This window comes from Gasterosteus aculeatus, chromosome 1, assembly GCF_964276395.1.
Source record: "Gasterosteus aculeatus chromosome 1, fGasAcu3.hap1.1, whole genome shotgun sequence".
Classification (NCBI taxonomy): Eukaryota; Metazoa; Chordata; class Actinopteri; order Perciformes; family Gasterosteidae; genus Gasterosteus; species Gasterosteus aculeatus.
Window position 1 is genome coordinate 24,184,496 of NC_135688.1, and position 25,643 is coordinate 24,210,138.

Genomic DNA, 25,643 nt, shown 5'->3' on the forward strand with positions numbered 1-25,643 from the left:
CATGTTTCTTTAAAAGTATCCCATTAATATCTTTAGATATTCATAACCAGGGATTAACACACAAAACTAGCAGATAAAACAGGATGCACAAAAATAGAATGTGTGTATTAGCCATAACACAAAGACAGCGTTTGTATGTACATTCAAAACTTTATTATGGAATACAGTGTAGAAAGCATTTTCCAGTCAATGCAAATGGCCTGCACAATATTACACAATGGAAAACAAAACCAATATATAACCCACAGAAGAAAAAAAGAAAGAAAATCCTGCTTCCTCTTCTACTCTACTGCCCTCTGTTGGGCTTCTAATGAGCACAATCTGAAAACCAAGGACCCTCCCCACCGTAGCCTCCATATGACCACCGTTTCCTCACAGATGTTAATGCATTAACAGAGTGGGAGGTGACTGTATGATGATGTCATGTTGAGATGGCAACAAACCTTGAACTTGAGCTGACTGAATGAAGATGAACGTTTCCTCCCTACTCTCCCATCCTTGCCTCCCACCTCCTCTCTAGCGTTCCTAATGGTGAAAGCCCACCACCTACATACATGGGACGGTGCATTGCCTCCGAGGAGTCAAGTGCGCGTCGATGGCGGAGAGGTGAGCAGCATGCCTGGAAGGAAAGGAAGGGAGGGGAAAGGAGGTGCTGGGGAGTGAAAATCCATTACGCACGCACGCACGCACGCACGCACGCACGCACGCACAGGCCGGCCATCCGTCTGGAACTGCAAGTCATTCCTCTCTAGCTCGCCCAGTTTCCTCCTCCTCCTCTCATGGCTCCACTCGCTTTACCAAACCAAAAAAAATAGCTTGCGTCGGCTTATAACTGGACTTAACACCAGACTGAAGAATGACAGAGCAGACACGCAGAGATAATTCAAACCCATCCCCCACGTCGGACACCTCGCTTTCTCCTCTTTACACGTCCCGCTCCCTGTAACCTTCACCCCCACAACATGCCCCTTTCCAGAAACAAAGCATGATCAAAAATAAAAAAAAACAAAAAAAGCATAAAATAATATATTTTTATATACGGGGTTGATTTCGGATGTGCATGAGGATTTTTAACAATATATTTCAGTGGATGAGAATATACAGAAACAGAGATGAAGCCAGCCCCCCCCTCGTGCAGCTCCGGGAACGTAGCATTGTTTAAAATAAAAACAAAAAAACAGCTGATTAAAACGTAAAAAGACACGAGGAACACACTTAAATTCCAAAATCACAGATCTCTTTTAAATGTGTATTTTACATGATATCAAAGCAGAGCCCGTTCATCTAGATTTATATATATTTTTCATTGTTTGAAGTCACGTGATCACGAGAAGATACTAAATGTACAATCTTGCTAGAATGACAATCTATACGTGGGAGAGAGCAGCATTAAGATCTTTGTTTTTTTAATATTTTTTCTTCCAAATCCTGTTGTCATTGATGTCATGCACTACATAGGAACAGCTACGACTTCAGCATTACTTCAGTAACATTACACGCAATTTAAAAAAAGGACTTTACATCGGTTTCACTTTTTTTTTTCTTCTTCTCGGTTTTCATTCTTTTTTGAAAAACAAAACTGGAAACGAAACAAAAAAAAAAAAAACTAAAATAAAAAACAGCTCATTCAGAATACACAATTATCCTCGTCGTCGTCAACATATTCATTATCATCAGCTTCTCCACATATCCTTGGGAGCCTTTTGTGACTTAACACATTCCAGCCATTGTAAGAATGCATAAAGAAAAGAGGATGGAGGAGATGGAGGGAGAGGAGGGGAGGGGAAGGAGGGGATACTCCAGTGTAGACTGTCGAGGGAGTGCAGTAGCGGGGCAGTTAGTGGGGAAACACTGCACCTGATTTAGAACAATGGTGCTGTTGCCCGATTTGATTTTTAAATGCTAACACTGCAAACACTTTTTCTAAACGAGGCCCAGGGTCAGCGTGCGCCTAAAATCTCACTGGTCAGATTTTTCTACACAAATCCACACCTAAAACCGTCCCACGGCAAACAAAAAAAACCCAAACTGATAATACACTGGCCCTGAATCAGCGTGGCGAGAAAGCGATTCCGCCCCCGAAGAGAGGGCTGGTTTTAGTGCGCCGGGCGGGGCCTTTCTGCTTTCCTTTCGACAGCGGGCACCAGGCGGAGCAACGTGCAAAATCGCCTGATTCTTTTAATCAAAAGGGCGTCTTGCTCCGGTAAACTGAACAGGAACGGTGCAAGCGGGCTCGAGCACGCTGTGTCCGCCCAGGCAGAAATGAAAGAAAACCCCCGGCTACAGTCGCTCAATGATCTAAGCCCCACTGGCTCTGTGGAGACGGGGAGGGGTATTTGGGGTGGGAGATTGGGGAGGAAAGGGGAGGGGAGGTGTGTAATGTGTGGGAGCGAATGTCTGTGTGTGTGTGTGTGTGTGTGTGTGTGTTCTATGTGTGCCGTGAACATGAGACATTCCCCTCAGTTCTGCATCTGCTCGAAGAACTTGTAGGTCGGGTTCTCGTAACCGTTCTGTTGCATCTTGGAGAGGTGGCGCTCCTCTGGGGTGACGGCAGCGTCCACCTGGAGGGGAGCCAGAGAGAGAGAGAGGGGGTTAAACATGGCAGGCGACGAATCGGTAACTGGCATTAATCCCATCACATTTACTTAGCTAATTGCAGAGTGCACAGCACCGTCTTAGCCTGACAATTTAAAGCCCGCTTTCAAACTCCCACACACCCGATGCACGCCGCACGAATGCACACACTCAATACTGGAGGGCAGCTTGCGCCGGCGAGTGCACGAATGTGCACGGGCGGCATCATCCCCACACGCCAGATTGACTGGAACAGATTGCTCAGAGCGCACGAACCAACAAAAAACACACAGGTCAGCTGCTTCTCACCTCGATGACTCCGTGGTGGATGGAGGTGTACTGCTTCTTCCTCAGCATCACCAAGGTGATGACGATCACGGTCGCTATGACGACGCCCCCAACCATCAGGCCGATGATGGCGCCCTTGTTGGAGCCCACGTCCTCTGCGAAGAAGACCTGCGGGGAGTTGAAGGACAGATCGTTTTGTAACTCGGGTCGCACGGACCAACCCGGACCAGCGCGATTGTTTTCTCAGAGAGCTCTGAGGCGATGGAAACCCTGTGCTGAGCAATGAGTAATGAGTGTGGTTGAAGCACAGCCGGGCCTGAGAGCTAATTGTGCTTTCGAATGCTTTGCATGCCGCTTCTCCCAGAGATCCAGATCACGTTGGAAATAGTTTGTTTCACGCAGATCCGAAAACAAATAAGAAGCAGATGGCGGCTTCACGAAGGAGGAAAACAACTCCCGATATCTGCACCTTTGCTGACGCCAGCAGGGAGAATCGGACGGAAACCTTCACCACCACTAAACTGTAGATAATCTTAGAAAAACAACTCGACTTGGAAACACTGTCACCACTGATGGCGTCAGTCACACCGCAGTGAGTGTGGACTTAATTTCAGACTGGAGCGCCTCCTCCAGATAAACCCTGCGGAGCGCTGATTGGGGTTACGTGAATATACAATTCAGGAGTTGCCTCAAGGAGGCAGCCTCACACACTGGCTGCTCGTTGTTAATGCAACGTGATATGTAATAAAATGTAGGGATTAAAGAGATTACGGCGTTTAGGTAAGAGGAATAAGGTACGCGGATTTGGATTTGACAGAAGACCGATTGAGGTTTTTGTGCTGGTATTACAATACTGGATGGGATTAATGGATGAATGCAGAACTGGGTTAGCGAACAGGGATTTCTCAGCACCTGTGGACACCCAGAAAAATACATAAAACACACACACTTAACTGTGATCACACAACATTGGAATTTAGGGAGGAGCGGAAGTGTGACGCATGCATTATCTCCATGGCAACAACCTTGGGAGTTTACCTTGAAGACAGAGCTGACAGATTTACCAGACGGCAAAAAGGGGGCAGGGTGCAAGCTTGCGAGGGTCAGTAAATTCCTTCACGTGTCTGTGTGTGTGTGTGTGTGTGTGTCGCTGTCTGTTTAGTCTGCAGACACAAGTGGATTTCTGTACCAGTTTCTGGTGGTGAACTTCGTATTCGGTGCTCTGCCTGTTCTCCGTCTCCATCCGCAGCTCAGGTACGGCGTCCATCTTCATTCCGGTCACTGGCAAGGAGAGGAAAGAGGCCATCTATTATGGATGGCGACACTCGGCTGCTTCTTACTTCTCAAACTGTAACAGCGAGTTGAATACAGCACCGATCAAGAGCATGGTACTCGTGTACCGTGTGCCTGCATCACACGTCGAGCAACCACTGCCGGCGCCTTAATGGAGGTCAAGTAGAGTTGGCCGTGTGCAAACAATGGGGGAGAGATGGAATAAAAATACTGTGATGGCTTCAAAGCGGCCTTTTAAGAGGAGACATTGTGTAACCTGAGGAGAAATCTCTTATTACGAGCCTGGACTGACACAAAGGAATACTTCTTGTTTTTCACGTGCAAATTACCAACATTTACTGTTTCCATGATCGTCAGCAGCCCAGATGTGATTCATTTATTTAGGGTTAATAATTGAATAATTCACTAATACTTTTCACTGCAGTCAGCAGCCACTATTACTGAGCTTTTGGTTTGTCAGGCTGTGAAAAACACATTTAGCTGTGAGCTCTGATAAGCCAATAAAAGAAATCATTAGGTTACACATATTGATAAGGTGAGTAATAATTAACTGATGGACACTATTTGAGCTAGTAGCTTAATAGGTGGACGGGGTGCAACAGAGCCAGCAGCAACATGTCAAAATACAGGTTCGATAAGGCGGTGAGAGAACGACTGTATTCCTGAGAAACTCTCAGTGCATCGGTTTGGAAAGGCTCACAAACTACAAGCCCAAAAAAACCCACTCCATGGATGACCTCCACCTGGCAGACGAGCGGAACGAGTTCTACTGCAGATTTGATAGTCAATGTCTTGACTCCACCACCCACCTGCCCCAGACCCCCACCCCTCCCTCGTCGGGCTCATCAACAGAGCCCGGGTCCCCCGCTGACTGGCTCTGACATCCCTCTCCACCGCCCTTCACACTCCACAGGCACTTTTCACCTCAACTCGTCAGTTCCTGCTCGCTGGCCCACTTTATTTTTAAAAAGTCAAATTCCTTATATGTCTGACATATTTTGGTAATACATTTTAAATACACATTCATTCTTATCGGGGGACTTTTTGGACAATAGTACCAACCTGGCCGTGTAGGAATGCCCCTGTCAAGACTGGGGCGAGAGTCCACTGGCTCGACTGGAGAGAGAAAAAAAAAATCAGTGTCGTTTAAAAAAAATCCCCTTTTAACTTAAATGAAAGCGACAACCTGGTGTTCCAGTAAGTACCCTGGTTCTCAGTGTTGGGCTGGTTGAAGCTCTCGGGGTGGATGAAGCCGACCCCTCCCAGGCCGAGTGTGTCCTCCCGGGCCAGCAGGTCGGTCTGGCCGTCCCCAAACTCCTGGTTGGGCATCAGGGCGTCGTTGCCGTAGCTCACCCTCACATCCGTCTGAAGGTTGGCCAGCTGCTGGGCCATCTCCGTCTGCTCCCTCTGCAGAAGCTCTGGACGGAGGCAGGAAGGTAACGGGAAGATCAGCGAGCACATTAGAATTGAAAATCAAAGGAGGAAGGAAGGAAGTTTCACTTCATCTGCCAAACGTCTTGCACCTTGTAAGTTTGGACATAAAACCCTCCATTAAAAAAAACACGTTAAACTAAAGAATCATTTCTATGAGTGCTTTCTTTTTCTCCATAACAGAACCCAATGAACTGTTACTTTATCAGGAGCGGCAGACAGCCTTAAAGAAATGTTATGGAACACTGTGCTTCTGTGTGTGTGTGTGTGTGTGTTCCTGTGTGTGTTTTGCCGGGGCAGCACAGACTGAAAGTCTCCGATACAGAGACACAGATGGCTGCGTGACGCACGCAACTCCAATAACCTGAAAACCCACGGAAACCATAGCAAGTGCTGGCACGCGAGGGGGGGGGGGGGGCAGAGGGGCTTTATCCACCCGGCGAACAGTTCATTTGACTCTGAATAGAAGAATAAGGCCAGATCGCTCCAATGCCCTTATCAACACACACAAATATGCACATTTCTAGGGGAGTTGGAATTTAGAGATCCTGTTTTTGTGCGACGCTTTGGAGCGAAAGCCGAGACAAACTCACCGACTTGGTCCTGGATGTCGTCGGCCACGCCGGGCACCTTGTAGAGGAGTCCCAGGGACTGGTTCATGCGCTCCTCGATGACACGCAGGTGGGTCAGCACCTTTTATACACGCAGAAACACAAAGTAAACACACCGCTGCGTCCGCCTCGTCACCAAGACACCGCCCGGCGAATTGAGGTGAAATGTTGGTGCTACCTGAGGTCTGATCTGGGCGGCCTTCTTGGGATCCACCATGCGCACGTGTTCAAAGTGTTTGAGGGTGTGCTGCCGGTCCTTCTGCTCCGCGCGCACATACTTCTTCAACAGGCTGAAGACGTGGCGAGGCTGCAAGAGACGACGGCGACGGATGGTTATGAGCAAAGTTACTTCATACATTTATCAAGTTTAGCCTTGAGAGTCCATTGTTTACACAGCGGCACAACAAAATGGACAAACGTAACACAAACCGAATATTTATCCATGTTTTTAAGCAGGTCAGACTCCACTATCTCCCTCAACCACCCTGCTGGCTGTCAGCGTACCCTGGGGGAGTCCTGCTGCAGCGCCGTCAGGTAGCTCTCCAGAGCCAGGCGGCGGCGGTCATTCAGCAGAGCCTCCACCCGAGCCATGTGGGTCTCCACCAGCTGCTGCCGCTCGCTGGCCGCCTCCTGTTCCAGGGCCTCCACCTTCTCCTGGAAACGCTGCACACATTGCAATATAATAGGTGTAAAAAAAATAATAAAAAAAGGAGAGGGACACAAATAAGGTGGACACATCTCCTGTGGGTGGACCGCTTACCTGGATGACGGCCTTCTTGTCAGCGCGGGGAAGGTTCTTAGCTTCCCTCTCGGCCTCCTCCCACTCTCTCATCACCTGGGTGCAACAAGGGGCAACGTGTCAATTTGCGTTTACCGCTGCATCACAGGTGATATTACAGCTAAAATAAATTAAAATGTGTTGCGTCGAACTAAAAAATGCCATTTCTGGTTTGTGGAAAGAAAAACATTTTGCCCAGAGGGTTGAAATAGCGGCGTGTTTGCTTTTTGAATCATGAGGGGGATTCACGTCTTAGGTCAAAATGCAATGTGATGAAAAAGTCCCAAATACACGGTTTCTGTTCCTGTTTTTGATCAGCTGTGTCCTTTCTGACTCACCGGGTAAATTCCTCAGTTCAACCCGGGCCAAACCACACGCGTAAGGAGGAAGTCAACTGCGTGGAATCAGATGATGCCGTGGCTCTCGCTACGCTCTCGCTACGCTCTAGCTAATCTAGAGCAGCGCAAACTAAGCCAGCTGTTTAATTGCCACTACGTTCTTAATGCTTCTTATCATGCGGCGCTCTGCCGCAGCGCGAGACAGTTGATTGAAGAACACAATAAGTAATAATAATAATAATAAGTTTAATTGGCTCGGTCAGCTTACCCAACAGGGATTTTAAAAAACGCAAACGATTTGTTTCTACTTGACACACCATCTCTCCCTTCTTTCCTTATTCGATTCATCAGAGGGACGACATCTTTGTGCTCGATCTCAACAAGACAATGTTTTTTTCTCTGTTCTCCCTCGTTAGCGGCCGTTACGCGGTGACTGCGGATGAGCTTTCAGTGCACTCAACACAAAATCCTCCCTCGTCTATTCCCTTCCTTCCTTCCTTCCTTCCTCTCCGCCAATACCTGGGACATCCTCTCGCGGTGCTTGGCCTCAAGGCTCTCTTTGGCCTTCTGGAAGTGGGCGTGTTCGTTTTCATCAGCAGGCGTCTCCAGGTAGTAGTCCACGGCGTCGGGGGAGCTGGGCGTGGCTGTGGGTACTGCACGAAACGAGGGAGAGAAAAAAGGGGAGGCGAGAGGATGAAGAGGCGTCACCTTTTTACCACACAGGGCCCGAACGGGGTTAACAGGGTTAGCGTGAGTTCGGAGTGGGGGGGGGAGAGAGAAGATAGCAGCTGTGGCTGGAAGCCAGCAGCCTCCAAAAAGCAGACAAATGAACGCTTCAGACGAGCCGCAGTCTTTTGTGGCAGAGGGACAAAACCCATCTCCCACTTATGTAACTTCATTTCAGCTCTCACGCCAACAACACGGGAGCTGGAATTTCTCCTCTGGGCCCAAAAGCACCGACCGGATTTTGGTCGACTTACCAACCGCAAAATAGAAAATGGAGCACATAAAGCGTGAAACCTTGATTTGGATCCGCTGATTAGTTTCCACATGTATGCTATCAAAAGTGTGTGTGTGTGTGAAGGTCGCACGTCCTGTGAAATCGGTTATGTCTGAGCGCACAAGACACAAAAAACAACGGAGAGATGTTATTCACATCGACCCGAGCCGAGCGCTTTGTAAGCCTCCGGTTCTCGAAAGCCTCTAAAAAAGGATCAGTTCTCCCCAATTAGGATTTCTCGCCCTTCCTCTGGTGGGATCACGCAGATCATTTGGGGTTTCATCATTGCGGATTTAGAGACGTCCGTCTCCGTCCATCCACTTTCCAAGTGAGTTCAATACTCGTGTCCTCGCCTGTCCGGAGAATCCCATTAACACGCTGTAAACTGCTTTTTATAGGACTTGATTCTTTGGCGGAAAGTAATGAAAATTGGTCGAGATAGCGGAGCGTTACGCCGGCGCTTTACTTCTGCAATCTGTATTTAAACCTGTAGCTCATCCATTCCGTTCAGCGGGACTCTCCCCGAGCGCGGCGTCATCGCTCTCACTAAGGGGAGAAACACGTGACCAAACTCTTAGACAAACCAAGACAACAGCTTTTCCCGGATGAAGATTGTGTTAGTTTCACAAATTTAAAACAGTACTAGTCGCACTTAGGCTGTGAATGACACCGGCAAGCTCAAAGTGTGTGTTTTTGGGGCTCGTGTTTTGTCGTGTTGGAAATTACACTGCAGCACTTTCTCGCCTCCGTTTCACTCAGCAGGGCAGAAATCCCACACCGAAGCGCACAAACACTATCCCACCTCAACACGCACCGCGGATAAAATTAGATCACGCGATAGGGAGATGGAGATAACGTGAGTCCATTTTGCTGCAGGGTAAATGGCGGACTTCCTGACTGAGACACACACGCACATATAACGCAAGGTCACTGAACCTTACGCAACACAAAAATCAGCATCAGAGCCAAATACTTAACCTGCCTTCTGCTCTCCATCCACACAACCCCCCAATGCACACAGACTCCTGGCAATAAGAAAAAAAAAGATAAAACGTTGGAAATCAAAGACTGAGAAATACCTAAAGAAATACCTATAGCAACACGGTGTGAAAACGTACTCATTTTCAGCACCACTGCCGATAATCAGCACAGTGACGTAGAAGGCAGGTATGCAGAACTGTAATGAAGAGTCGGGGACTTTTTCCTTGTCGCTTCCGTGAAGGTTTTGCATTTTTTAAAATTGCTTCAGGGTAATTTGACATCCGACTGAAGTGAATGTAATGAATTAACCAGAACCTATATTTCTGTAGTAACAAATGTGGATTGCTTACATTATGTAAGAAAGCCTGCAGCACGTCAGGGATGAAAGGCACTGTGTGCAGCGAGGTGAGGATTATCGCCAAATAATTCCTGCCTGGATGGGTTTAAAGCTCCTATTCCAGTTAAAGAAATATAGAAATGTCTGCCCGTGAAATGACTGTAATCATTGAAATGACGTTGGAGGCTGCAGGACAACAACGATGTTCCCGTGGCTAGAAAAAGTGTCTTCGACAACGGTCCATGAAAAGGAAAACGCTGTAGTCGCAGCGTAGAGTTTTTCACAAATATGTTTCAACGGAAATCAATTCAATCCAAATCTCAAATATCAAAACTCGTTCGCTGAGGATTCATGGGAAGCCACGTTGCGAATTCTTGTTCACCGCTTTAGCTCAAACATCTCCAGCTCTGTAAACGGATGTAGGTCCAGCAGTCCGAAGAGAAATGCATTTCCAAATAGAAAGATACCGGCAACAAGCAGAGCGTCACAGCGAAGGAGAAAAGGCAAAGTACAGACGATCGAGTTGGAGCTCTACAAGGGATTAGTCTGTTTTTAGTGCAAAGACATTTATTTGTGACAGACAGACGGCGGAGAAAAGGTTGCCCGGGAATGAAGCCGACAGGCAAGGAGCGTCTGGGAGGGAAACACACACACACACACCGAGCGTCCGGCGGCCAGTGGACGGCTCGGAAAGACGGCGAGTAAAAGCGAGGGTTAGAGACAAAAAACGGCTGCGGTTTGGCCGCGGTTGAGGGGGGTGGGGGGACTTACTGACGCTGCTGCAGACAGACAGACAGTACTCCTCTGAGTCAAAGTTATTCCTGTTGCCTCCGCAGCCGCCGTAGATAAACTGAGCACAGCGCCCCTCCTGGTGGTCAAAGAACCAGCGGGACAGCATGGCCCGGCACGGACCGGTCTCCGCATTGGCCCAGCACACATCTTGGAGGACAAACACATATACATACACACTCCGTCATCTCTCATGAAGCAATAAGGGGCCACTAAAGCTCGCCATACTCCATATGCAAGCGCCTCAGCGCTCTGTCGGGGTTGCGTGAAGAAAAACAAAAACAAAAAATCTCAAGTCTGCTCACTTGTTAAGCACGGCACTTTAAGTCCAAGGACACGTTGAAATCAAAAGCTTCGTGTCACGTACAGGGATGTGTGAGAACAGTCAGGTTCAAATGGAACACTAAAATGCCGAAAAAAGAAGCCAGAACAACCCGTTCTGGCAGTAATGGAACGTAGCTGATGCAAGCGCTGAAGTGATGGATGAGCGCAGTGAGAAAAATGACATACGGGAAATTAATTGGTGGGGAACGAGGAGTTCAATTATGTTAAGCAAAGCATAAAAATAATAGTGGGAAGCATGTTTTGTACGTTGTACTACTCAGCTTTTTCTAATCTGAAGGAAAGAAACGGGTCATCAAATTAAAGTGACAGTTCACCGCAAAATAAAATAAAACATTTTTTCTAGTGCTATTCAGACTTTTTCAATAACCTCCATGATAATGAGGATAGGACGAGATTTATTTTTAACAAAAGATGAGAACAAGAACCAGACACTCGTCAGAAATGCTCCTCACCCCTGACAACCTCTTCCACAGACTCCGTAGTGGTGGTAGTGGTGGTGGTTGTCATGGCGACATTGGTGGTGGGCTCGTCGTCATCATCATCGTCGAGCCTGTCGACAATATCGTCCTCGTCGTCATCATCTCCGTCATCTCCCTCCTCCTCCTCGACCTCCTCCTCCTCTTCCACCACCTCTTCATCCTCCTCTCCGTCTCCATCCTGGTCGTTATCCAGCACATCCTCTTCCTCCTCCTCTTCCTCGTCATTTTCCTCAGCCACCACCTCCTCTTCCTCCTCTTTATCCTCCTCATCCTCTACCACAGATGGTCTGGCTTCTTCTTGCTGCTCCGCTGGCTCTGGCTCCCGCACCATACTGGGAGGGAAGCAGAGATGGAGAGAAAAGGGGATGGAAGAGGGGGAGGGGGTGGAATCGGGAGAGAAATGTAGGTAAGGGAGCAAGGTGACATGTGGAGAGAACAAGAACAAATGGTGGACGGGGAGGTGAAGGAGCGAGAGGGATGAGGAATTAAGGAAGATAAAGTGGATAAATGTAAAGGAAGAAAGAACAAAGACTTTAAATTACAGCACTTTGCTTCCAAGGAGAGAAATGTATCGTCGTGGCAGAGGTTGGAAATGAAAGTGGCAGCATCTCTGATCATCTGAGCGCGGATGCACGACTCCCCGCTGCCTTGCCCTCATCTATTGGTGCATGCGCCCGTGTGTGTGAGTGAGAGCGTACCCGTTGTCGGAGTAATCCGTCTCCGCCCCGCCCCACCACACGTCGGAGTCATCGGCGTCCCGCTCGGCGCTGTCGGCTTCGCCCTCGGCCTCGGCGGGACAGCACACAAACTCCACGCCGCGGAACCGGTCGATGCCGCACGGCAACAGCATCCCGTAGTCGTGGAGATTCATGGTGCGGTCTCCGCAGGACTACGCGGAGGACACAGACACGGGACGGCTCAGTGGCGGCTCCTGGCGAGCGGCGCGCCAGCAGCGCGGGGACAGGCGTGCACTCACCTCCTTGGCCACGGTGTGCCAGTGCAGGTGGCTCTCACACTGGTCCATACGCTCCTGGTGCAGGAACTTGCACTTGTCAGGAACGAGCAGGGCGTCGCTCACAAACTCTCCGACTGCAGCGAAAATATAAACCACAACATCCACGTTCATAATTCCTACACATCATCACATCCTCCACATTTGACTGAAGACTCATTTCTACCTGGCTCCTGTAAAGCATATCTGACTCCTAACTCCTTTTGTTGCCATGGTAACTTTGATAAACTGTTCCGTTTCTGCTAAATATTGAACGTTAGCTTCCCAGAAATGCTCCCACGCGTGTGGGACTCACCCAGGCAGCGGTAGGGCACCACGATGTGGATGTGACTGCGGCACTGCTTGCGCCCCTTCTTGCACCAGTTCTGGATGCTGATTGGCTGGTTGGCCTCCACCACATTGGTGATCTGGAGCTCCGGGTACACCTACGCACACAGCATTATACGTGTATCAAACCGGACGGAGCTGAAGGCAGGCAGAGTTTCAGTTGTCCCCAAATATTTCGCTAGGTCTTCTTTTTTTGTTGCAGCATTTCAATGCTTGCCAGACTTGGCTGTGTTTACCTCCACATTCATTTCAGCCAATGCATGACATCTGCCTCTGCACAGTATTCACAGGCGACGTGTCAACCCTTCGCCAAACGCTTTCTCCATCGCGACACCCCCCTCCCACGCTTCCTCTCCTCCTGTGCTGCTCCAAACGCACAGGAAAATCAGAAGAACTCCGTCGTCTTCTTGGTTTAGTTTTAAAAACTGAGGTTCGATTATTTTCTTTTTGATATTTGAAACAGAAAGAAAATAGTGAAACAATCTGGACCGGCGGCTGATGCAGCGAGCAGCTGTTTGTCATCACTGGATTTGTTGTCGGCGGTAGCAATAAGGGGCTCGTCTTCCTTTTGGTCCATGTCACATGCTTCTCTGAGAGCACAACCTCTGCTTATCACTCAACTCCCTTCATTTAATTTTCTCAAGTAGTTTTCAAGTATTGAACTTGTGGTGGAAGGTTCTCTCTGGCTGAACGACACTGAGGTTCACTGTGTTGCATTTGGTTAGCTTAACGCTGCCTAATTAAAAGCCATCCGGGGAATTTTAAGTTAAGTAACATGTACTTAAGCAGCTTGTTTATTTGAGCCACGTTTCAGCATCATGTCATCCTGCCAAATTGGGGATTTTGGTGAATAAAAAAAAACCCAGATCCGCCTACGGCCTGCGTTGCCCACTCATGATGGACTTCTGCGCTCTTATGTCCTCTGAAACCAGCAACCACCAATTCCTCCGCTCGAATATCCTCAGCGGTTCGTGCTTTGTTTGAGTCGCTGCAGATTGTGAACGGGACAGAAAGCCACGCGTTGTTTTGTTAGCACCTCATTTTGAAAACGACTCGACTGAAGTTCACCTTTCCACACCCTGTTTAATACAATGAAATATCCACATAATCTTTGGCTTAATGCGATGATGTAATATCGTACTTAATTAATTCCACGGGGGCGGTGGGGGCACACACACACACACACACACACACACACACACACACACACACACACACACACACACACACACACACACACACACACACACACACACACACACACACACACACACACACACACACACACACACACACACACACACACACACACACACAGTGATGTACCACTCCCAGCACTTTACCTCCTGGCAGTACTGCAGGATGCCCTCCTTGGTACCAATGCAGCTCTTGGTGCCCGAGGGGTCCGGCTCCCACTTGCCGCTCTGCACGTTGATGTGCATGTTGAGTTTGCTGCAAAACATGGCCACTTGGGGCTCCGCCAACAGCCCCATGGAAACATCTGTAGGCACCTAGGGGTGGGGACAGGCGAGGGAGAGATTTAATGAGACGTGGCGCTCATTCTTGAGCACTTGCGCTGAAAAAAATGCAAGACGGATGCAATTAAATTTCATTACTCAGAGTGGGTTGAAGGAGGAGGGTTGGGGGGGGGTGGAGGAGATTAGGGTGTTGGATGAAACAGAAGATGAGGAAAGCTGGTTTAAGATGAGATGAGGAGAAGGGAGAGATAGAGGAGGGGGGGGGGGAGAAGAGGAAAGGCAAAGACCAAATTTCCCTCCCCCTCATTCTTTTCACATTGTTAGTTTCATTTCTGTGCTGCTATAATTAAACTCTTAACAGTACAAGCATCGATCTTCCTCTTTTTGGGCGTCGTCACGCGTGCAAAAGGGCTCACTGAAAATTGCCGGGAGAACAGAAGAAAAAGAAAAAGCCCCCCCCCCCCCCCCCCAAAAAAAAATCAATAGCTTTGGGGGAATAAATTGCCTGAAACAACACACCCGGAGCGATGCAATACGCCCGCTCTGTTGTCTATGATTCCACGGCCAGGCACACAAAGCCCGTCCACCTCCCCGTGCAACACCATTTATGGAAATCAGAGTCCATCCCTTTTTTCACAGACCTGCACAGCGTTTATAGAACCCGCGGTTGATTCATTTCAGGTTTCTTTCTCTCCGCCGGTGCAGCAACACAGAGGGCAAGTTGGCTGGAGGCAGAGGAAGCCGCCGTTGGAACAAATCTATTACATTTTGTGTTAATATCTGTATTGGTTTGTGCATCCACGCGTGCGTGCGTGCGTGCGCGCGCCACTGCTGTGGAGGTTTTGTTTTTCCGTAGGAGAGGAGGTGCACACAAACCACTGAATGTCTGCATTGTACTGGCAAATGAGCTAGAACAAAACGAGAGGGAATACAGGAGGTGGGAGGGGCGGATCGAGAGGTAGAGAGGGAGGGAGGGAGGGAGGGTGTAGAGGGCCCGTCGCCATTGTGCACGCTCTAATCTTGTTAATGGTTTTGAAGGCCCTGGCAGGCAAACAAATGTTGTTTTGTGAGACAGATAGCATATTTTCTCCTCCAGACTTGATTCTCTCCCAGCAGCCGGGGGCACAACGTCCTCCTCCAATACGAGAGCAGCGATGGGGAGGGAGGGATTTCTATCAAAGCTGAAAACTCAAACGTTTGGATCAATTTAGCAGGCCTGTGTCCGTCGTAGCGGGGGAAGATTAACTACCAGCTTTCATTATGTTACATCTAAAGATATTGACAGAATTGATACACTTGGCAGAAGAAGACGGGCCATCGTACATGTTAAGTGCACTTCATATTCTGTACAGCCTCAGTAAGGGGAACCGTAATGGTCAATGGGGGGGGGGGGGGGGGGGGGGTAGCGAAACCTGCAAAATATCAATTATATTCATAGAGAGACTCTTTCCCTGTCACTCAAGTTGACAAATGTTCTACTTTTAAAGACGTTGCCACAAAATAATTCTGAAAATGTGTGACTTAACACGGACAGTAGCTCCATAGACCACGTCCATCAATCTGCATCTAAGAGCCAATGATTCACATGTTCTCAGGAGAATTTATATTAATATAATAAGTATTTATCCACTTCCACTAAACTAAAATGAAAGTGGTCATGTAGAAACGTAAAGTTATCTGAAGCAGATTATTTAAGGCAGTTGTATTTGTACAAGTGGAAGTTATAAAGCTCACAGATCACACGTCCGCGGGTCATAAATGGCACCTGCAGAGTTCAAAGGGCAAAACGCCGCGGCAACAAGGAAATTGCTAAATCCCTCCTCAGCCCCAACACATGGCAACTTAACACCGGTGGCAATCAGTGTTGACACGGGGCCATCTGCCCCGCGGCGGGTTATTTTAGGGGTTTTGCAGCTCGATTCCCACACTGCCATGTGTGTGTGTGTGTGTGTGTGTGTGTGTGAGAGAGAGAGGAGCCGATCAAATCCCGTCCTGCTCAAGAAACAGTTAAACCCAAGCGGCAAAGTGGGAGCAGAAAAGTTTTTAAATAATCTTTTAATTAATTCACTTTCCCGATTTCATTGCGACCATATCTCCCCCCCCCCCCCCCCCCCCCTGCCGCTCAATGAAAGAGATAAACCAACTTCCTCTTTGCTTGAGGCAAAGGTGGTTCAAGCTGAGCCAGCGGCTCGCTGACATTCAAATTCTTTGTGTCATCCTCTTTGGTTGGCAAATCCAATCCTTTCCAATCGCTCCCTCTTTTCCTTCCTGCCTCTCAGCCTCTCCAATGCTATCTCTCCACCGCTCGGTCTTCATCTGCAGGAGACTGAGGAGGAGGAGGAGGAGGAGTGTCAGCCAAGCCTTCGCTGCAAGCTTATAAATCAGAGTCCCAGGCTGATGGAGGAGGCAGGAGGTGGAGGAGAAAGTGAGGGGAAGAACAATAACCACGATGGCGAGAACAGGGAAAGACTGGAGAACAAATGCTTTGGACAATAAGCCTTCGGGCCTCGAGCAGAGGGTCAAGCGGAAAAGATGTGGGGAGGTCGAGGTCCAGGGAGAGAGAGCGAGGCCGATGCAAAGTCCCGGCTCTAAATGGGAAACTATCGGTGGATCTGCGGTCACAAAAAAAAAAAAAAAAAAAGAGACATCACTGGTCTGATAACTGCGTCAAATGGGAGGAAAGACAACAGCGACCAGAGGAAGCTGCAATCTACCGACAGATGGACTAAAAAAGAAAAGCAGAGTGACAAATGGTGAGGTGAGGCAATATATACACATCGTTGAGCGGAGACACACCGGGCGTCCCTTCTCTGTCTCCCCCCGTCTCCCCCCCTAGCTCCGCCAGGGTTCACATTACCGCCGGTCGACCAGCCGCTCATTCTGCAGGGAGGGGAGGCAGCGCTAATCTGGGCGTTGAAGATTAGGACGGCAGCCCGCTCGGGAAAAATATCCCTTTGGTCCCAATCTGGCATGATAGCCATCGGCGGAGCGAAAATCGGGGGAGTGGAGGGTGATGCTGCACCAGATTGAGCCCAGAGTCAATTAAAGTCAGCAGAAAGCGCCCGAGTCGCCCATCGCTGCTTCTCCCCCAGCACAGATCACAAGCAAATAAAACACCGATCCATCAAAAAACGGCTAGGATGAAAAAACAAAGATTGCATTTGAGAACCAGGCCGCTGGGCCTGCCGAGACACACGGGACGACAAAATGTCCACGTTGTTTCAAGCTCGGCGCGCTACGGTGCTTTTTAATCCGCACAAAGCGTTCAATGTCCTCAGTGAGGTTGAAATGGAATTAGTTTAACCCAGAGGGAGGCTCGTGAGGGAAAACGGATACTAAAAAAAAAAAAAACATAAACCAACAATCTAATTATGTAATGCAACAACACACAAGTCGGTAGTGAAGCGCTGCAATTTGATGGGAGTGCGATTTTTGTTACACCGCGATTCAAATCACAGGTCCACAGCTGGAAACCTTGATCCAGATTAAATCCAGAAAAAACGCCCAAAACACGCAAACGTGCTCCGTTTTGTTAGGAGATCCATCTACGGGCCTAATGAAGTGGTTTGGATAAGTTTGGGAAACAGACAGCAGGAAATGTGAGCAAAGTCAGTATCTCATGTTTTGGGCAAAAAGTGCTGACTAAATATGAATCTATTGGTAAACAATCAATTCCAACATGCACAACATTTTTGTATCTAACGGAATCAACCCAGAACTGTGTCCATTTCTAAAGAAGAACGTGTTAACGTGGTGGTCTAGCAGCGGACACCACCAAAAAAAGACATTTATAGAACCCCAATAAAATATGACAGCAGATATTTAAAGCATTATTAAAAACCTCAACAGAATCCTCCCTCCTCGTCTCTTGTATAAGCGTATAAACTCAAATCTATGGCAATAGACTACGGCAAAAATAAGAATAATAAATGAACCCCTTACAAGCGTGTCCCCCAATTGACTTTGGGAGAAAACACAAATTAGCTACCAACTCAAAATATTAGTGCAGAAAAAAAAGAGAAAAACCCCTTAGCCTGAATCTCAGCCCCTCACCTCGAGAACATGCTCATCGATCAATGTGTGTGAGACGTACGGACTCTTCTTCCCCCTTTTGTGTAAATTATGTCTCAAAGCCACCGTGTGGGGGGACGGTAAAAGGTGCTGATGTGCATGAATGAGCGCGCCTACGGCCGTGATCGCCGGCACTAAAGAGCCAAAAGATGAAAAAAGGGAGGCAGCATGTTTATTACCCATTAAATGTAAATGTGGGGCTTGTCAGCAAGAGAAATATTGCATCACGCGCTCGCAAACGGCAAATAAATCCATTACACACACACACACACACACACACTGTTTGAAGTGTCCCCGATGGGCGGTGGTCCTGCAGTGCTATTAATTGTACGGTCTTATCTCAGAGGTCCAGGCCGGCCCCGGGGGGGGGGGGGGGGGTCTTAGATCATCCCTCAGCCCACACGGGGGGGGGGGAGGCGCGCCCCAGAGCGCGAGACGTGTTGCAGGAACCTGTCTGAGCCTCTCCCCCTCCCTCCCCCTTCCCTCGCTCTCCTTCCTCCTAAAACACAATGCAAATAAGGCGGTTACTGCGTTGTCACCGGCAGCCTTTTACGAGGCGGGACAACGCGTGGCGGCAAACTTATATCGCCCCCGGCTCTGGGTCGCTAATCAATCAATCGCGGTGGAATCGAGCACGGGGCCGCTAGCCGCCTGCGGGGTGTTTACACGACGCGGCGCAGTGGGGATTTGTTTGCTGAGCTTGGGAGGATGTGTGACGGCTGAGTGGGACGGGACTGGCGTTGTGACAGACGTGCTTTGACTGGACTTAAAGTGAGCCCGCAACACTATCCCAACGGGGTGTGTGTGTGTGTGTGTGTGTGTGTGTGTGTGTGTGTGTAAAGAGGTCTGTGCCTGATGTTTCGGAAGCAGATTTAGAGGGAAGAGTTTTTCCACTGATTAGAGGGCAGCCAGACCCTCCCCCTCTCCCTTCCCATCCCACTCCCTGCCAGAGAAAAAGCTAAATTACAGAGCGAATGAAAAACCCGAACACCTCGAGCAGCACAGAATGCATCGAAGATCTGTCAGTTTGGGCTTAAAAAGGTCAGACAGGCACAAATTAAACGATTCCTTCAAGTCAAACGGCGGATCAATGAAGGGATCCTCTCCCCCCATCACATTTAGAGAATCTGTCCATTGTCTTTTACTTTCCTTACTCATCCCAGCGGTCCCCCGACTCAAATGTTTTATCTTGGTTCATATTTAACGTGTTTGATCTTTGGTCCCTGGATTGGAATTACCATCCCAGACAAATCTCTTTGCAATCTGATTAGAAGTGCGTAGGAAAAATAGCTAAAACGTGCCCATTTCATTTCTCATGGGACTCTTTGTTTCCTTGGTTATAATCGCCATGGATACAGAGCCTGCTTTTCACCCCACCCCCCTCCCCTCCGGGGGGAGACGGCCTGTTATAACCTCCCCCCATTGTCGCTGTGGCAACCTGAGGCCACGCCATTATCCAAGTCACCTGGGAGGAGGAATTTCACCGCGATCCCACTACGAACTCGCGCTACAAAACCGCTCAATAATGGATCTAGATTTCCCAGTAAGACTCTTTGTATGCAGTTTGCTTCGTCGCAATCGTGGCGTGGCATCTAACGCGACCCCCAAACCTCATCAAACATCATCAACGTATTTACAGCCGGCTGAATATGAGCTCGTTAGTGTTGCCACAAGGGGTCACGGTGCATCAGGGCCCTCGGGTGCTAATGGACTGTGCACCTGTAATTGTCATTTGCGATTACGTTCACCTCCTTCTCCAGAGAGGGATGGCAGGCAGACTGGAAACACGGGGAGTGTTCCCCAAGCCCGCCGCAAGAGACACCCGCCAACGCAGACTTTAATATGACAGAAATTCAATTCTGAAATTAAATGACTGAACGCTAAAACTTCTTATGGGAGGAAATGATGATTAATACCAGCTTAACACGAAGGGAGAAGTCTACTTAACAGGGACTTGGGTTCTTTACGCAGCTTACTGTCGGGTTTCAACATCGGGGATTTTCCAAACAATGGCTTCCTACCGCAGCGACTCGCACTGCCGGCCACTGTAATAACACAGGAAGTCCGCCTCTTTGGCCGAGGCCAAACAGGAAACTGATCCAGAAATAGCGGGAGGGGCAATGAGGTACATCCATTTTCTGACTCAAAACCTCCATCTCACTTCGGTCTTCTCGTTTGCACGCACGCACGCGCACACACACACACTTCTAAACCCAGCCTGCAAGTGTTCCAATTTCACACCTGGACTCCGAGAGGACTCGTCCTCCACAGTTGATGGCGCGTCGCCCGACTCGAAGAGGAGGAACCAGTTTCATAAACCTTCTGAACGGTGACGCTCAAGCTGAGGGCACATCAGGAACACGCCGTATGGATGACACAGCGTTTGAAGGGGATGGGGGGAGTTGGGGGGGTGAGGAATCGCTCGGGTGGAAAATGGTGGGAGGAGGGAGCGGGGGAGGCCTGGAGGGAGAACATTGGGAATAACACACAGCGGCTTATTTGTAGAGGCAGCAGCAGGAACCCGGGCTCCAACCACCGGGGACGGTGCGCAGAGACACGGGAAGAGGGGGGGGTTGAGGAAGGGTGGGGGGGGGGGTGGCGATGATTTTGGTTAGTGGAGGGATGCGACCCCTCGAAAAACAAAGAACCCCCGAGGGTATTTTCCGTGGTGGTGAAACCAAGAGGGATTCATCAATTATGCAAGAAAACGTGAAGATTCACTGAAATAATGAGTCTGCAAACCTCGCCGGGCATCGGTGACGCGGCGCGGCGAAGCGGTTTGTTAGTGCGGCGCCGTGTCACGGAAAGGACCAGCGCGTCGAAATGCTGGGCGGAAGGAAACAGAGGCCACGGAGAGTGAAGCTCCACTGTGGTTCCAGGAAATATTCACGCGGCGCGAGTGATGCTTCGCGTTGCTTTCGACGGAGATGCTTGATCGTCTCATATTAAACTGCCAAGATGAAATAAATCATCTTCATTCAAGATCCCGTCTAAATCCGCTCGGATAATAAAACACCAACGTTCTTCTAATACCCCTGGTCGTGTTTGATGGCCATTCCATTTTAATTTCAATTACTGTTCTTTGACTTTTGCTTAGAACATCCACTGCATCTGGCACACGTCTGGAGTTCTCCCTGGCTGCCGAACACACGCCTTACACATTCAACTCACATTTGTATTAAATTCACAAGAACTATACGAACATGTCGGATGTCAGACTCAAATACAACTTCTGCGGGCAGTAATGTCATTTACAATCTTGGGACACGTCGGTTTACAGGGATATAGTTCCCTTATCCTAACAAGGAAGATCCTGTCTGGCTATATTTAACCTTACTGAAGCCTGTTTATTGACAGTCAACAGGCAGGTGGTAAACACGAGAAGGGAGCAGACATCAACAACTTAACCACAGAGACGCTTTGTCGAACCCACTTTGCGGCGAGCCGGGCTCCTCTAAATCGAGTCCGACACCTCGGAGTGGCGGGCGGGACGTTGGAAGCCTTTGGGGAAACACTGAATGTTTCGGCCTGGGTCAGAATTATCGCGGCCTTTGCGGCGGCTTCTCGGTGGGAGAAACACCCTTTAGATGGAGGCCACGTGTGGATGAACACGAGGTGTGTGTGTGTGTGTGCGCGCCTTGAGGGAGACTGGCGGCCAACGCGGGAGGTAGGGGGAGGCGGGACGGCGTGTTGCCTCGGCGATGGTTACGCGCTCTCCCCGGCAGAGGTAATTCGTGAGCGGGACGAGGCGGAGCGCGATAACTCCACCTCAGTCCGGGGCGCCCCCGTCGCTGTGAACTCGGAAAGTTCTCCCGAGAGGCTTCTTACGCCGTCAGGTTCTTGTCGGATCCAATCTCACCTCCTGGCACTGACGCACAGTGAGTCATTCAGAGGCCGGGTTGCGCCGCACAAAGCCGGCCTTTGAGCCGCGCTGCGGCATGTTACCGGTGAAAGCAGCGGCGCCAGATTCCTATCATGCTTTGAAATGCTGGGGGGGAGGGGGGGGGGGTGGGGGGGACACCTTTCTGTTGGGGAAAACACACTATGGACGTGCAGAAACCACTCGGGGAGTAAGACGACGATGCTTGAAGGCGGCAGAGTTCAGCGGGCGGAAGCGTCTTCGGTGCTCGCCCCTCGATTCACATCGCTGCCGGAGAAACGCATCCAAAAAAAAGAAAAAAAAGACAACGGGTCGCCGTTTCCAAGAACCATGACAACCAAAACAACAGCATCAAAAAGGTCAGGAATTCTTTCCTCCGGGACGGGCGGAGGGGGAGACATTAATTGGCTGCGCTGCGGTGTCATTGATGTTGACACAACTAAGATGGACAATGTGTCCTGTTTGAACAAGGCCTCTTTTCTTTTCTTTTTACAGACGTCTCTTTTTGGGCCGGTTGGATGCTTTTCTTTTAAATAAAAAATGAGAGAAAGAAACGATGACCGTGGAGCGCTGGAGACAAACTCGTTCTCATTACTTATTAAATACCTTTTAATATTGTTTACAGAGATGAGCCCAGACCGGCACGAGGAGGATGACACACTGATATAACCACAGAGACGGGACGGACTGCCGCCGGTTTTTCTGACTGCAGACAGAATGTTTTTTGTGGATTTATTTGTCCTGTTTGAAAGATGTATTTTTTGTTAGCAGAGTTCTGAGAGCAAATGGAATGTTGTTTAAATTGCTCAACAGCAGTCTAAAAACCCCAAAGGTATTAAATTCGGCCTTGAGAAACCAGGGAGAGATTACCTGGTTTTAGAATCTGAAAGCAGCAAGTTTGGCCATTTTGGACTTAATTAAATGAATATTCAAATCAGAATGCCTTGTTTTGTCCCACGAACGTACTAATATGCAAAGATATTCAAATATTCCATTTTTGGTTAAAGAAAACACATATCACGATTAAATAACCCGGAAAAGGGACAGATAAATTAAGCGATTGCTTTAGTGCTGGATACATTATAATAAAATGTCCGTAAGGAGCCGCCCCTGGGCTTGACAACATAAAAATCAAAAGCATAAATGAGTTTTTGGTTAGCTAGCAGGTCAGTAAACAATGAGAAAAAAAGATCCAGATATTGAGAAACTGAATTATTCAGGACATTCGCCTCAGTTGACCCTGATTTCAGAGACTGCAGCGTGTGTGCACACAAACCGGCGGACGGCACCCACCCAGGAGCCCCTTTCTAAAGGTTTCGCTAACACACAGAAAGGCTGGCATCCAAACTCCCACGCTCCACACTTCCCGCGAGCCAGTGTGTTTGTGGAGGCCGTAAACAAGCTCCCGCCAACGAGATCAAGACACACATATCTTTGGCAAACGGTCTCATGGCCGAGCCGGGTTCGATCCCGCGAGAGCGCCCTGCGGAAGTTGGAAACCACTCGTCCCGTCTCATGAAACGGTTCTGAGCTGGGCGAAAAAAAAAAAAAAAAAAAAGAGGCAAATAACGGGAAAGGCCTCGACGAGCGGGAGGAGCCCATCACGGGCCGCGTCCGCCGCCACGTTACCCCTGGATCATCTGGTGGAGAGACGAGAGCGGAAAAACGGCAGAGACAGCAAAAAAAAAACCTCCCGAGGTGGGATAGAAGCCATTGTGCGGCACCATCGATCCATTTCAAGTCATTCATCGTGTGTGTGTCGGTATGCTATGATTGTGTAACCGCTGGACCACAGGAATGTGTCACTTCCCTCACAGGGGAGGCCTGAGAGATACATAGAATAGATGTAGGAAAGGAAATAAGGAAACTGCAAATCACAGTTTTTTCAAAATGGAGAATATTCATATTATATATAATGTTGACTGTTAAAACATTGAGGAAATGACACAGGTATCACGTGACACACATCTTGCGCGAGTCCGATAAATCACAGCAATTTGTTGTGCTACATTTGACGCGGGTTAAAAATAGCTACTTTTGCACCGCTCGCGCACAAAGCGAGAGACGCCTGAATAAATGCATGAGCTGGGATTTTTTTTTCTCTTTGTAAAAACCAAACAAGGGGTCCGCTGACATTAATAGAGAACAACTCGCGTGTACAACAATGACTATGATCACACCAAACTCTTGGGGGGGGCGAGGGGGGGAAGCTTGAAAGGGAAACAACGGCAGTCAAAGCTTCCCACTTTCCTGACCCTCTCTAAATGCTGCAGTGCACCGCCGCCATCTTACTTCGCTTTTCTCTCCACCATCTGACTGAAATATGACGGGGGTCGTTTGTAATGTTCGGGGGGGGGGGGGGGGGTCGGGTTTTTTCCTTCATAGTATGCGGGCATCTCCACGGGTTTATTTGACGCCGCCAAGCAACAGAATCAGGCGTCGGGTCGTGAAGCAGCGAGACGTCTTCCCGATTTAGTTTTATTACCCCCCCCCCCCCTAAAAAAACACGCCCACTCCTAGAATCTGCCCCCCGGGGTACGAAAAAGGTGACATCAAATTAGCCCGAATGAGCACTAAACGGTTGTTTCAGGACGACATGTTGCGGAGCCACTTGTGTTACTCGGGGATATAATGTGTTAACGCCGATTGCTTGCGTTTGGTATTTCTGAAGCGGAGGAAAACGCCACTTTTAACGAATATATCAAACAAAGGGAAAGGAGACATTACAAAACGTGTCATTCTCGTCTCGACGCATCAGTCGCAGCAGGCTTAAAGGGACTGCCCGAATCGGAAAAACAGGGGGAAAAACCGTTAAATAAATACACATTTTGTTCATATGTCGTACTCACAGATGCGTTTAGTACAAATGAAAACCAACGCCAAACACTAATATATATATATATATATATATATGTTTTAGTTGTTGTAAAACACTGAGCGGTTTAGAAAAATCCAAGAAATCACAACGTGTCAAGCTGAACGTGCTTTTACGCAACACTTCCGGTTAAGACCCTACAGTCCGCGGATGTGCTTTTATTTTCCTAACCTACATACAACGAATACACTGCATATCGTTAAGAAAGTCGGTCAAGTAGAATAATAATAAATTATGCTCAAATCTTTCGGTTAATAAATGTAACAATGCCCTCCTTCCTCCCTCACATCAGCTAAACTTTAGCTCCGTCGCGTCGGACCGCCCGCTTCCGGTCTCTCTGCGGTAAATCCCTCCTGCTTGACGCAGCTCGACAGCGGCAATATGGTGGAAATACTTCCCAAAAAAAAGCCAACGGGGTTTATTTCTTCCTCACCTCGGCAGCCAGAGCCGGAGCCGCCGCAGCCAGCAGCAGCGCCACTAGAGCCACTCGTTGCGCCATCTCGTTCCGCTGACACGACGCCGTGAAAAGGCAGCGTTTGGACCGCGGCGGTCTGGAGGTTTTCGCGTCGGGGTGTTGAGGAGCCGCTGTGTTCGGCGCCGGTGACTCCCGCGTTGTGTGGTCGATGCCGAGGCTGCACAGCTGCTGAGCGACGGATCACCTGACCACGGCGGAGCGGGGATTAACGCGCGCGCGCCCGCGCAGAGTACGCGCATACGCTGTTTGTCCATCACGCACACACAGGAGGGGAAAAATTG

At 49.0% G+C, this 25,643-nt stretch overlaps 1 protein-coding gene across 2 annotated transcripts; it reads right to left on the minus strand.

The window, feature by feature from the left end:
- Positions 1-130: 130 nt before the first annotated feature.
- appa (amyloid beta (A4) precursor protein a) lies at positions 131-25,597 on the minus strand. 2 transcript variants are annotated; one of them, XM_040185591.2, is made up of 17 exons: positions 25,321-25,597; positions 13,927-14,094; positions 12,552-12,681; positions 12,221-12,333; positions 11,943-12,133; positions 11,218-11,576; positions 10,403-10,570; positions 7,833-7,966; positions 6,958-7,032; positions 6,702-6,860; positions 6,376-6,504; positions 6,180-6,279; positions 5,361-5,573; positions 5,218-5,271; positions 4,052-4,143; positions 2,884-3,030; positions 131-2,561 (listed from the first exon to the last, which is right to left on the minus strand). In XM_040185591.2, exons 1-17 carry the CDS (start codon positions 25,384-25,386, stop codon positions 2,460-2,462), a joined length of 2,400 nt encoding a protein of 799 aa, XP_040041525.2. In that variant the 5' UTR covers positions 25,387-25,597; the 3' UTR covers positions 131-2,459. The 2 variants fall into 2 exon arrangements, with proteins under 2 accessions (XP_040041525.2, XP_040041537.2); XM_040185603.2 differs by lacking the exon at positions 10,403-10,570 and having other exon boundaries at positions 25,321-25,584.
- Positions 25,598-25,643: the final 46 nt, after the last annotated feature.